This window comes from Salvelinus sp. IW2-2015, linkage group LG23 (assembly GCF_002910315.2).
Source record: "Salvelinus sp. IW2-2015 linkage group LG23, ASM291031v2, whole genome shotgun sequence".
NCBI classification, from domain to species: Eukaryota; Metazoa; Chordata; class Actinopteri; order Salmoniformes; family Salmonidae; genus Salvelinus; species Salvelinus sp. IW2-2015.
Window position 1 is genome coordinate 4840500 of NC_036863.1, and position 12732 is coordinate 4853231.

At 42.7% G+C, this 12732-nt stretch overlaps 1 protein-coding gene across 3 annotated transcripts in view; it reads right to left on the reverse strand.

Annotated features, from left to right (window-relative positions):
* Positions 1-1788: 1788 nt before the first annotated feature.
* The window catches only part of LOC111950790 (gamma-aminobutyric acid receptor subunit gamma-2), a 94638-nt gene continuing 83694 nt past the window's right edge, over positions 1789-12732 (reverse strand). For all 3 annotated transcript variants that reach the window (XM_023968673.2, XM_070434315.1, XM_070434314.1), the window contains one exon: positions 1789-6458. In XM_023968673.2, the coding sequence (XP_023824441.1) occupies positions 6180-6458 (279 nt within the window). In that variant the 3' untranslated portion in view covers positions 1789-6179. The remainder of the gene's footprint in view (positions 6459-12732) is intronic.

Genomic DNA, 12732 nt, shown 5'->3' on the forward strand with positions numbered 1-12732 from the left:
GAGAACCATACCGGGACAAACATAGAAACAAACAACATAGAATGCCCACCCCAAATCACACCCTGACCTAACCAAATAGAGAAATAAAACGTCTCTCTAAGGTCAGGGCGYGACATTCGGTTTAAGTTTAGACATGGGTTAAACCTCGTATTTCATGGCTGACATTTTGAAATGTGAATCGCTGTTTGAGTGGTTCAAAAGTTATTTAATGTCACTACTAATTAAGTTTGGTGCCTTTTGATGCTTTTCAAACAGCATAAACATGTCAGTGAGACACTAAAGATATTTTATTAAATCAGTAAAAAGTGAAGGGATAGTTCATCCACTTCACATTATTAATGGGTCCTTAATGGACCAAAAGAGTTAGTAAAGATTTGTATTTGTTTACGTAGCCGCAGATTTTATAAAATGTATTAGACCATTTTTTAAACACAACAGCGCTCCAGCCGGAGACGCCGCCACATACAATAAAAAACTCAAGAATAACACAATAAAGCTCAGAAACTTATTTCCATAGTGGTACTTTAGCATTGCTGATTGCAAAACTCTTGGACTAAAAAACATGCTAAATTGATCGCCCAACCACGCTTAATCCATTAATCCAAATGTTGAGGTTATTGAATCTCCAGGTCCATAGAATATGTTTTAGGTAGCCTGTATGACTTTACGATGAGACATTTTGTTATTTGGATGAACTCTCCCTTTAAATTTCACCATGTCTTGGAATTTGGCTTACACAAATCCCTMTTTTTTATGTCCCTGAMATGACTTTGCCCTCCAACCACATAGCCTATGTGGGTTAGTCAAATCTTTGCCTTGCCTGATGGCAGGCTATAATCCCGACAAAAAGCAAGTCCTATAGAATGACCTGTTCATGCCAACTTTCCAGGGATATGCACATCCGATATCCAGTTCATCCGATATCCAATCCAGTTGTCAGTTAGTTAAGACAATTCAAAATGCTGTGGAGATGGGGCTTACAAACAGACAAGTTCTCAGGCATTAATTTCATGAAGGGCGGGTCTCCTTGTAGTTCCAGTTTTTCCTCAGAAGAGCTTGCACCTCTGTGGATGAAAGGCTACTTTTGATCATGGGTTGTGTAATAACCAGGGTGATTCGCTGCCATCTCTGCCCCAGCAGCTGCCACTCAACCCAGGGGATGAGGAGATGCCAAGTAMGAATCTGCCTGCGCCAGCCAGCCCAGCACGCTGCTGCCCTGAAACACATCAAACACTGGGCTACTGCCGATGTTCCCATCACATCACTGCACAGTCGACCACACCTCAACTCGCCAATCAAAAACTGCTTCACATGCCTCCAAATATGCTGTCATCTGTTGTTTCATCTGTTTTTTGTCAAGGCACCAAGTGCTTTATCGTAGCTCAATACAGATTTTAATCTGTTCTCGCGGGTGATTATCATGATGGACTTCAGGTATTATATGGTCTATAACCCTCAAACTCAACTCTGGACCTCTAAACCAGTTCCACTGTATTTTTTTCCATTGTTCCCCTCTAATCAGAGACTGATTTAGACCTGGGACACCAGGTGTGTGCAATTAATTATCATGTAGAACAGAAAACCAGCAGGCTCCCGACCTCATAGGTTGAATACCCCTGGTCTATACAGCGTGAGAAACCAGCATCAAATGTTCCAGTGTCATGTTTTCATGCATGGTCGCATTTGTTTGTGTTATACCATGCCATTGCTAGAATAACAGCAATGTATATTAAATAGATGTATTGTAATGCTATGTACATAACGTGTTGATTTGACAAACAAGACACATTGATAAATGCAATCATTTTATTATAAAATTCCACAGCTGTGTGCAATTCCCTTATGAAAAGGATATTTTCAGTACATTTAGTGTATTATGCAGACCCCAAGAATAATTCATCAATGTCCTCAAGAAATATACAGAGATGGCAAACAACTAACATATCAACAGAATTTATAATATATTTATTTTGTTATTTTTGGAACCCAGGTACCCAATACAGCAATGATGGTGTGGTATATATAATTGTTTTTCCCAGTCTGACAAAATATATAACAATATAAATAATTTACATGTGATCTTCACATGGGTCTTATTTATAGTTTGCCCAAAATAAAATAACTCTGTCTTCCGTGATGGTTGAATGCTCAGTCTTCATCTAACATAAATGTGATGGTCGAATAGATGGAGGCAAGGCATGAGGCCAAATTAAGCTGAGTAATACCACATTACTTAAATGTCAAATATATTAATCTTTGTGATTGACCTATATATCTTATGCAAATACTGTATATTTTATGATATCTTTGCAAGTACCAGCAGACTTCCAAAACCTTCAACAGTTTATACAACTGTATGTACCATACTGTAAACTAGCACAAGAAAATAAAGAAATCACAAAAATACAATATAATGTTTTTTTGTGGTTATAGTAAAGTAACATTTAAATAGTTGATAGAAATAATCAGATTTTGTATGCAATCCCCGTTCAATAACATGACCTCTCAAGCTCGAATGACTGGTTGGTCGTTGGGTATTTATAAACCAAATACAATTCTTCCACTCTGGCTTGATACCTCAGTAACTACTTCCTCAGTTTAAAACATCTCTACTTTATGACTGCACTCAGTCCTTCATACAAACAAACAGAACGCGATGCCTTATGCTAACTCATTCTCTTTTCATAGGTGAAACTTGAATTTATGAAGGTGTGCTGAAAGAAGGAGACATTTAGATAAAGCTAACTCATGGTTTAGTACTTGTGCCTTGATATTTGTTCATATGCAATAGACCATGAGAAACTGTTAAAGATATGCAAATAAAAGTCAMATTTTTGTCATATTTTCATGCTGTATGTGTTAATAGTAAATTATATAAAAATGGTGTTAACTATATTTTCTCTATGAACACAAAACGTGATTCTCTCATTCACACATTATTTCCAAAAATACCAGTGCAGCAAAACAGTTCATTTCAATTTAGAGATCATTGGATACTATGGGTTTCTGAAAGGATATATCACATTTGTGTCAAAGTTTGGCACTTGGTTGTTCTTCCATAACCTTCCATTCCTTTACACTTTAAAATAAGTAAACACTACACATTAAAGGCCCAGTGCAGTCTAAAACKGGKTTTTTCAAATACATTTCCAGACTATGAGGTTGGAATAATACTGTGAAATTGAGAAARTTATGATAATGCCCTTTTAGTGTCAGAGCTGTTTGAAAAGACCACCTGAAATTTCAGTTTTGGCCTGCCTGGTGACATCAGGTAGCCTAGCAGTTAAGAGCGTTGTGCCAGCAACCAAAAGCTTGCTGATTCGAATCCCTGAGCTGACTAAGTGAAAAATCTGTCGATGTGCCCTTGAGCAAGGCAACTAACCCTAAACGCTCCTGTAAGTTGCTCTGGATAAGAGCGTCTCCTAAATTACTCAAATGTAAATAAGAGAGTTCCAAACCTCTCCGCCATTCAAAGATAGTTTTCAGACCACTCCCAGAAKGTCCAAGCAAAATTCTTGCTTGAGAAATTGCTCTTCGCTAAGAAGCTATTTTTGTTAATTTTTGAAAAAACAATCACAGTAAKGTACTTAATTGTTACCCAGAAAAAGGCTGCATTGGACCTTTAAGTAAACTATCAAGTGGCCCAAAAAATAAATTCCTTTCTTTTCAAGAAGTGCAAAAAACAACATACATGCTTAAGACACACCCGGGTACTGAGTGATAGCTTCGCAACAGGTACAATATATGGGACCACTAGTGAATGAAAGCACTTCAGTTTCCACTTCATTCAACTAACTATGGGTAGTACAGTTAATACMGAAACTCTGAAGATCACTCTGGAGTAGCACATCTGTTCAGTACCTCAGGAAGTAGCTAACATCACAGTAAAATGTCTGAAAATATATTTTCAATTGAGGCTGGTTAATAAGTAACTTTGCCACCTACTTTTTTAGCCATAACATTCAATGAACAGACTATAMCTGGTCTTTAAAGCCTATGTAGACCACAACATGGAAAATAATACAACTACAACACGATAAATTAATTTCTACATAGAACGAAAGTGTGTCTCGTTGTTGACAAATGACATTCTCCATCTCTGTTTTGTTAAGGGCCATCTAAATAGGGAAATACAATTTCCTTGAAAAATACCCCACAATATCCCACAGGTTCAAGCATATTGTAATGATATAAATGAAAGGGGTTAAATGAAGGAAAGACAACAAACCAATAAGTTCCCCATTCAAAAATGTAAGGGTTTGTTAAGTRTTGGTTTCCTTTTGTGATCTACTATGTACATAATATCATGTGACTTACAATATGCATAATGACTTATTTATTTTGATTCAAGCACTGCTCTTTAACATCCTCYGGCTACCTAAGGTACTCGTTTGGAAACGGTTGGCTATGATTTGGGTATATAAATATCCCTCAAGTTGCATTGTAAGACCTCTGTACCGTATGATGTGAAGCACATTAGTACTCAAAGCAGTTTGAGTACTTATGTTGACATTCACAATGTGCTACACTATACAGTACATGAGTAATGTTGTACTGACACATTAATGATTTAATGATGCATTATAAACACTGGAAAAAAMAAMAACWAAAMAAAMCWAAATGAATTCCTGAACTTCTCCCAGATCTTTCAATACGTTTTCAGCRTCAGATCATTGTAATTTCCACAGTGTGTCTCTTCAAAGAGAGTAAGGCTTATGCATCTGGTCTGGTCACAAGCAGATGCTTTCTTCTCCATGGAGCTGTCAAGTTCAGCAATATTCCTCCAGTTAAACTGTTCGTTTTTGCCTTAAGTCCCCCTAAACCACCCATTGAGACAGATGGATCTGTTTTAATGCAGTGACTAAGCAATGCTGTTCAGTCTTATGGCAAATGGGAGTGTGTTTTCTGTCACTGAGAGTTTGGGCATTTTGATGGGTGTAGGCATTCAGAACTACCGCCGCTTCCAGTGTAGACACTCAACGTGCCAGCCCAATKAAGTAAAACACTGCTTGCTGTGTTTGTGTAATACTCACGTCCACCAAGTGGTTGTCGGGGAGAAAAAGGAGCAGAATATTTTTGGGATGTTTTTGATGCCTATTTCTTATCTACACACCTCCAATAGGAGCCAGCACAGCCACACCTGTGTCAATTGAAGAAGATTGCCAGAAATAGCAAAGTGTTTGAAAAGGAAGATTAGGTCCTCAGAACACTACAAGTTGATAAAAGTTGATATAAGGTTTTGCCTGTAAGGTCTGTACTGATCCTGTCTTAATACATATTGGTGGAGATGAACATGAACTTAGAAGTCAACATCTGAAAGTATTTGTCTCATTTTCGACTTTTCCTCAAAAAGAAATTATAATCAGCCGTGTTCTTTTTTTGCATCCATAGCCAACAATAGAATACCTTAAAACGTGTTGAATTTTGGCCTGAAAGGTGCATGCAATAAATGTAAACCACTACATAATAACATATATACACAGTGTCTGTACAGTCGACCATAAACAGTCTTTTTTAGCGCTCTGACCACACATGAAAAAAAATAATGTTCAACAATGCAAAAGTGATGTTTAACACTGCTAAAGTAATGTTTAACACTGCTAAAGTAATGTTTAACAGTTAGCTAAAAGAAACATATCAAAGTAAAATGTAAAATCATACTTACTGTTCAACCTATATAACTATTAAAGTGCTTTTTGTATTTTGGACGGATAAATAATAACATGGGAAAATAAGCTGACGTCATATCTGACATTTGTCTTCTGTAGCGCATGCGTAACTTGTTAATACAAAAAAACAGGAAACTGCCCTTTTCACTGTGATCTAATATGCTGACTAAGGGCAGATACAAATAAAACATTGAAGCGGCCCTGATATTGAATAACTTCTACATAAACCAATACCTGACCAAGGGGAATCTGGGAAACGTAGTCATGCAGAATCACTATGGTGAGCTTAGGTTCTTGCTTACACAAAGCACAGTCGTAGTTCCACTATCAGACTCCAGATCCCTGCATGCCTATTGGGTTTGCTACAACTTTTGCTTTAAAAAATATGAATGATCAAACAACGAAATAAAAGAGCAACAAAAATAAAAGGAAAACATTTCAGTGGGTCCCTTCTTAAAAATGGTCTTGTTGGAGCAGAACGTATATTCTAAGTCTGGCTACACGCTGGATCTAGAGATAGAGATAGGAGATCCAGTAAACCAGGTTAAAGAGACCGAAAGCGGTGGGGAAACCGATGCGAGCGTACGAGTCTATCTTGGCGACACGGATGTGCAACCGYCCATGCCGCCAGGCCCCGGAGCGGCAGTCCTCGAAACAGCAGAAGAAGCTGGTGCAGTCCTTGCCGTCYAGGCACTCGTAGCCATACTCCTCATCCCGCTCCTGCATGTGGGTSGCGTTGTTCATCTGGATGGCGGTGGCTGAGCGAGGGCGTATGTCCACCGTAGGGGTCTGCTTTTAACAGAGAGAGAACAGTTAGCAACTAGAGTCTAAGAGGTGAAACATGGGGGACCTAATTTAGTCTCTATCTTAGTACACAAAATATAATTTGSAACTTCACTTGGAAATTGAATATTTTTAAGCATTCAGTAAAACACAAATAAGCCATCAGTGGTACCTGTATTTAATTAGAGTGGCTTAAAGCTGACAATGGACTATTCCCTTTGGAACACACAATGCAAATTACACCTATGGGTAAAGCCAAAAGTACAAAGTATCTGGCTTCTGTAGGATACATTGTGTAGTTGGGCTTTATTTAGTTGAAAGATGATGCTAGTGCTGGGCAACCTATTTTAAGCTCTGTTTTGCACGTCATGGGAAAATACGAGGAGTATCATGGTTATTTATCATTAGTCCCAAACCTAAACACAGTCCCTTTTTGCATAATGATTCACTMAAATTACATAATTCTTGTTCTGTATGTGGATGCCATTGTGTGGATTTCAGAGGGGGAACATTTKAATTTATTCTAAATGGATTATGATGTAAGCTGTACGATAAGAAAGACTGTTGAGCAGGGACTCACTGTTCCTCCATTTCCTATCCCTAAATGGGTTAAATCAACCTCCTTTAAAGCCTGCTCACCACTTGAGGGCACAGCCTTTCATTTCTGACAATTCCTAAAATAGTTCTTTGCTCCATCAGTCAAAGGAGGCACAATTAGCATTTTCATGGGCTTTTATCTCAAAATGGCAAGCAACCTTTGCACATATGTCTTCTCTCGTGATTAACTATAAGACTGAATTTTTGCTGACCCAGCATAATATTTTGTGTATGATTCATTTAGAAATATAATGACGCAGTTACATACAGTATTCAAATAAACTGAATGGAATCGCTACTAACTGAACAGAGGCCAAAGCCTTTAGCCTCTAACACCTACCCTCTAACCCCTAACCTATAGTCCCTAACCTCTAGTTACACATAGCAAGACTACTACCTGTACGCAGTATAAGCCCTGTGAATAGCAAGGAAGTCGACGAAGAGAAAGCAAGTTGGAAGCGTAACTGATCCCTGATGCCCAGGGGAAGCTGTTCTGGCCCAAGACGCCGGAGTTTCTGAAAGAAAGGCTGCGTAATTATGCGTACACCAATCGATCTGATTGGCCCTTTCTTCTGCTTGACGTTAGACTGGGGATGAACCCGGAAGAGAGATCTCCGACCGGAAGCACCACATCAAACGACAGAAACTCCTCCAATAACTGTGACGTGAAGTGCGGGCCTCTGTCTGAAAACGGCGTCTCTAACGGGAGAGCCATGAATTCTGACACATTCTCACTGATGATTTGCTGCCGTCTCCTTAGCGGAAGGAAGCTTACGCCAGATAAGTGGAATGAATACTTGATGCGCCTATAGAGAACCTTATCCGCATTAAACCCTAATTACAGAACCCAGAGAATCAGCGAGCTTCTCGCACCTGCCAGATACGAAGGCAGACCGGTAATAAGTCTACACGCGCAGATTGTGTAGATACCATGGTCAGCATGAAGGAATGGGCACTAGGAGCCTATATCCTGGAAGCACGACGGGGACTGAAGGAACGAGTTTTTTTACCCTGTCTATAGTTGCGCGCAGATCTTCCGAACAGCAACGCCATCAGAAACGGCGGCGCTGTCACGCTCCTAAGGAGTAGGCCACCAAAATGCGCGATGGAGAATAGAAGCAAGCGACCCCGAACGCCGGGGTGGCCAGCTAACTTGGCAAGAGTGAGCCCACTGAAGAACAGCCAGACGAGTAGAGACAGGAACGAACAGAAGTTACTAGACAAGCGCCGGCGACGCAGTGTGAGTGATGCTTGCTTTACCTGTCTCTCAATTCCCAGACAGTCAACCCGACAACACGCCCTCTCAGGGAGAATCCCTCGGGTCGGTAGACATAGCCACAGAAGAACTAAAGAGACGGGATAAGCGATCAGGCTTGTGTCTTATTTCCGCGGCGATAGGAAATCACGAACTCGAAACGAGCGACAACAACGCCCAAACTCACCCTAACGATGCGACTTAGAGCGCTTACGTTGAGCAGAACGGATGTACTCAGTTCTGATGGTCAGTCCAAACGACAAAAGGACGGTCGCCCCCCAACCACTGTCGCCATTCGCCTATGGCTAAGCGGATGGCGAGCAGTTCGCGGTTACCCACATCATAGTTGCGTTCCGATGGCGACAGGCGATGAGAAAAGTAAGCGCAAGGATGACTTATCGTCAGAATGAAAGCGCTGGGACAGAATGCGCTCTCCACGCCCACCTCTGAAGCGTCAACCTCTCAGCAACAATGAATTGTTTAGTGACGTCAGGAGTAACAAGGATAGGAGCGGATGTAAACGCTTCTTGAGGAGATCAAAAGCTCCCTGGGCGGACCGGACCACTTAAAGCAAGTCTTGACAGAAGTCAGAGCTGTGAGAGGGGCAGCCACTTGACCGAAATTACGAATGAAACGCCGATAGAAATTAGCGAAACCGAGAAAGCGCTGCAACTCGACACGTGACTTAGAACGGGCAATCGCTGACAGCCTGGACCTTAGCGGGATCCATCTGAATGCCTTCAGCGGAAATAACAGAACCGAAGAATGTGACAGAGGAGACATGAAAGGCGCACTTCTCAGCCTTTCACGTAGAGACAATTCTCTAAAAGGCGCTGGAGTACACGTCGAACGTGCTGAACATGAATCTCGAGTGCAGGTGAAAAAAATCAGGATATCGTCAAGGTAAACAAAAACAAGAGTTTCAGCATGTCTCTCAGTACATCATAACTAATGCCTGAAAGACAGCTAGGAAGCATTAGCGAGACGAACGGTAGAACCCGGTATTCAAAATGCCCTCTAACGGAGTTTAAACGCCGTTTTCCACTCGTCCCCCATCTCTGATGCGCACAGAGAGTATTGACTAGAAGCGTTTACGAAGGTCCAACTTAGTAAAGAACCTGGCTCCCTGCAGAATCTCGAAGGCTGACGACATAAGGGAAGCGGATAACATCGTTCTTAACCGTTATGTCATTCAGCCCTCGATAATCACACGCAGGGGCGCAGAGTACCGTCCTTCTTCTTAACAAAAAAAAACCCCGCTCCGGCGGAGAGGAAGAAGGCAACCACGGTACCGGTCCCGACGAGAGAAACAGACAGATAATCCTCGAGAGCCTTACGTTCGGGAGCCGACAGAGAGTATAGTCTACCCGAGGGGAGTGGTCCCCGGAAGGAGATCAATACAAATCATACGACCGGTGAGGAGGAAGAGAGTTGGCTCTGGACGACTGAAGACCGTGCGCAGATCATGATATTCCTCCGGCACTCCTGTCAAATCACCAGGTTCCTCCTGAGTAGAGGACAGAAGAAACAGGAGGGATAGCAGACATTAAACACTTCACATGACAAGAAACGTTCCAGGATAGGATAGAATTACTAGACCAATTAATAGAAGGATTATGACATACTAGCCAGGGATGACCCAAAACAACAGGTGTAAAAGGTGAACGAAAAATCAAAAAGGAATGGTCTCACTGTGGTTACCAGATACTGTGAGGGTTAAAGTAGTGTCTCACATCTGATACTGGGGAGAAGACTACCATCTAAGGCGACATGGGCGTGGGCTTCCCTAACTGTCTGAGAGGAATGTCATGTTTCCGAGCCCATGCTTCGTCCATAAAACAACCCTCAGCCCCAGAGTCTATCAAGGCACTGCAGGAAGCAGCCGAACCGTCCAGCGTGATGGACCGACAAGGTAGTACAGGATCTTGATGGAGAGACCTGAGTAGTAGCGCTCACCAGTAGCCCTCGCTTACTGATGAGCTCTGGCTTTTACTGGACATGACATGACAAAATGTCCAGCAGAACCGCAATAGAGGCAAAGGCGGTTGGTGATTCTCCGTTCCCTCTCCTTAGTCGAGATGCGAATACCTCCCAGCTGCATGGGCTCAGTCTCTGAGCCGGTGGGAGGAGATGGTTGAGATGCGGAGAGGGGAAACACCGTTAACGCGAGCTCTCTTCCACGAGCTCGGTGACGAAGATCTACCCGTCGTTCTAATGCGGATGGCGAGTGCAATCAAAGAGTCCACGCTGGAAGGAACCTCCCGGGAGAGAATCTCCATCCTTAACCTCAGCGTGGAGTCCTCCAGAAAACGAGCGAGCAACGCCGGCTCGTTCCAGTCACTGGATGCAGCAAGAGTGCGAAACTCTATAGAGTAATCCGTTATGGATCGATCACCTTGACATAGGAAGCCAGGGCCCTGGAAGCCTCCTCCAAAAACTGAACGATCAAAACCCGTATCATCTCCTCTTTAAAGTTCTGATAAACGTTAGAACACTCAGCCCTTGCCTCCCAGATAGCTGTGCCCACTCCCGAGCCCGACCAGTAAGGAGTGATATGACGTAAGATCCGAGCTCTCTCTCTTGAGTATGGTTGGGCTGGAGAAGAAACACAATATCACACTGGGTGAGAAAGGAGCGACACTCAGTGGGCTGCCCAGAGTAACAAGGTGGGTTATTAACCCTAGGTTCCGGAGACTCGGAAGACCAGGAAGTAGCTGGTGGCACGAGACGAAGACTCTGAAAACTGTCCTGAGAGATCGGAGACCTGAAACGGCCAGGGTCTCAACGGCATGACGAGCAGCAGACAATTCCTGCTCGTGTCTGCCGAGCATTGCTCCCTGGATCTCGACGGCAGTGTTGCGAGAATCCGTAGTCGCTGGTCCATTCTTGGTCGGATTCTTCTGTTTATGCTGGTGAATGAGGACCCAAAAGCGACTTAATGAAACAGAGTCTTTAATCCAGTCTTAAACAAACAATGATACTCCTGGATAATATCAAGGTAAATCCCAAAACAGGAAACTGAAATCCTCTCGTCAGTAGAGAGGAACGACTGGAGACGCGACCACAGACTGCAGGTCGCTTCAGGAAGGCACAGGCCGTAGCTGACATAGCACACCTGCTCACACGCAGCATCTGAAGAAGGCAAAAACACGACAGGGCGGAACAAGGACACAGAACAGCAAACATCAAACAAGAATCCGACAAGGACAGAAGCGGAAAACAGAGGGAGAAATAGGGACTCTAATCAGAGGGCAAAATAGGGGACAGGTGTGAAAGAGTAAATGAGGTAGTTAGGAGAATGAGAAACAGCTGGGAGCAGGAACGGAACGATAGAGAGAGAGAGCGAGAGAGGAGAGAGGGAGGGGGAGAGAGAGGGATAGAAAGGGAAGAACCTAATAAGACCAGCAGAGGGAAGCACAGGGACAAGACATGATGATCAAAGACAAAACATGACATATTCCTGTAGAATCAGCCACAGAGCTGGTCCAATTAATTGTGTTTATTTTCAAACGCTCCACATGGAATTATTAGGTTGTATTAACCTGTATATTTTCGACCTAGCTGCAAATCCCTGGTTGTCATTCAATCAGAGTATAATGTGAACCAACCAATCTTTACATGTGTTATGCATCGTTTTCAAAGGAACTACAAGCATCCTTGTATTCTAGTGCTGGGCAAATTTGAGCTGCAGAGAAGGAGCTACAGCCAAATCAGTGTTTTGATATTTTTATGATGACACATGCCGTTAAACATTTAACTCCAATGCTTATGGAATTTGATGTACTTGACACACATATGATTCATTTTATGAGGACATTAGGAAAGCAGTATGATTACCTATACATAGCACTGGCATGACATCCATTAGCTACAATAAAAAGGCAAAAAACTTCCAAGATGCTAAAAGGCTATGGGATAGGACCTAGAGGTTAGGTGTTAGTGCCTATGGGTTAGGGTTAGAGATTAGGGGATAGTGGTTAGAGGCTAGGGGTTAGAGGTTAGGGCTAGAGATTAGAGGTTAGGGACTAGGGGTTAGAAGCTATGGGATAGGGCCTAGAGGTTAGGTGTTAGTGTCTATGGGTTAGGGGTTAGAGATTAGGGATAGGGGTTAGAGGCTTGGGGTTAGAGGCTAGAGGTTAGGGGCTAGAGATTAGAGGTTAGGGACTAGGGGTTAGAGATTAGGGATAGGGGTTAGAGGCTTGGGGTTAGAGGCTAGAGGTTAGGGGCTAGAGATTAGAGGTTAGGGACTAGGGGTTAGAGGCTAGGGGATAGGCCTAGAGGTTAGGGCTTGGGGTTAGAGGCTAGGGGTTAGAGGCTAGGGACTAGGGTTAGAGGCTAGGACTAGGGATTAGAGGCTAGGGTTAGAGGTTGGGGTTAGAAGTTAGAGGCTACGGGATAGGACCTAGAGGCTAGGGTTAGAGGTTAGGT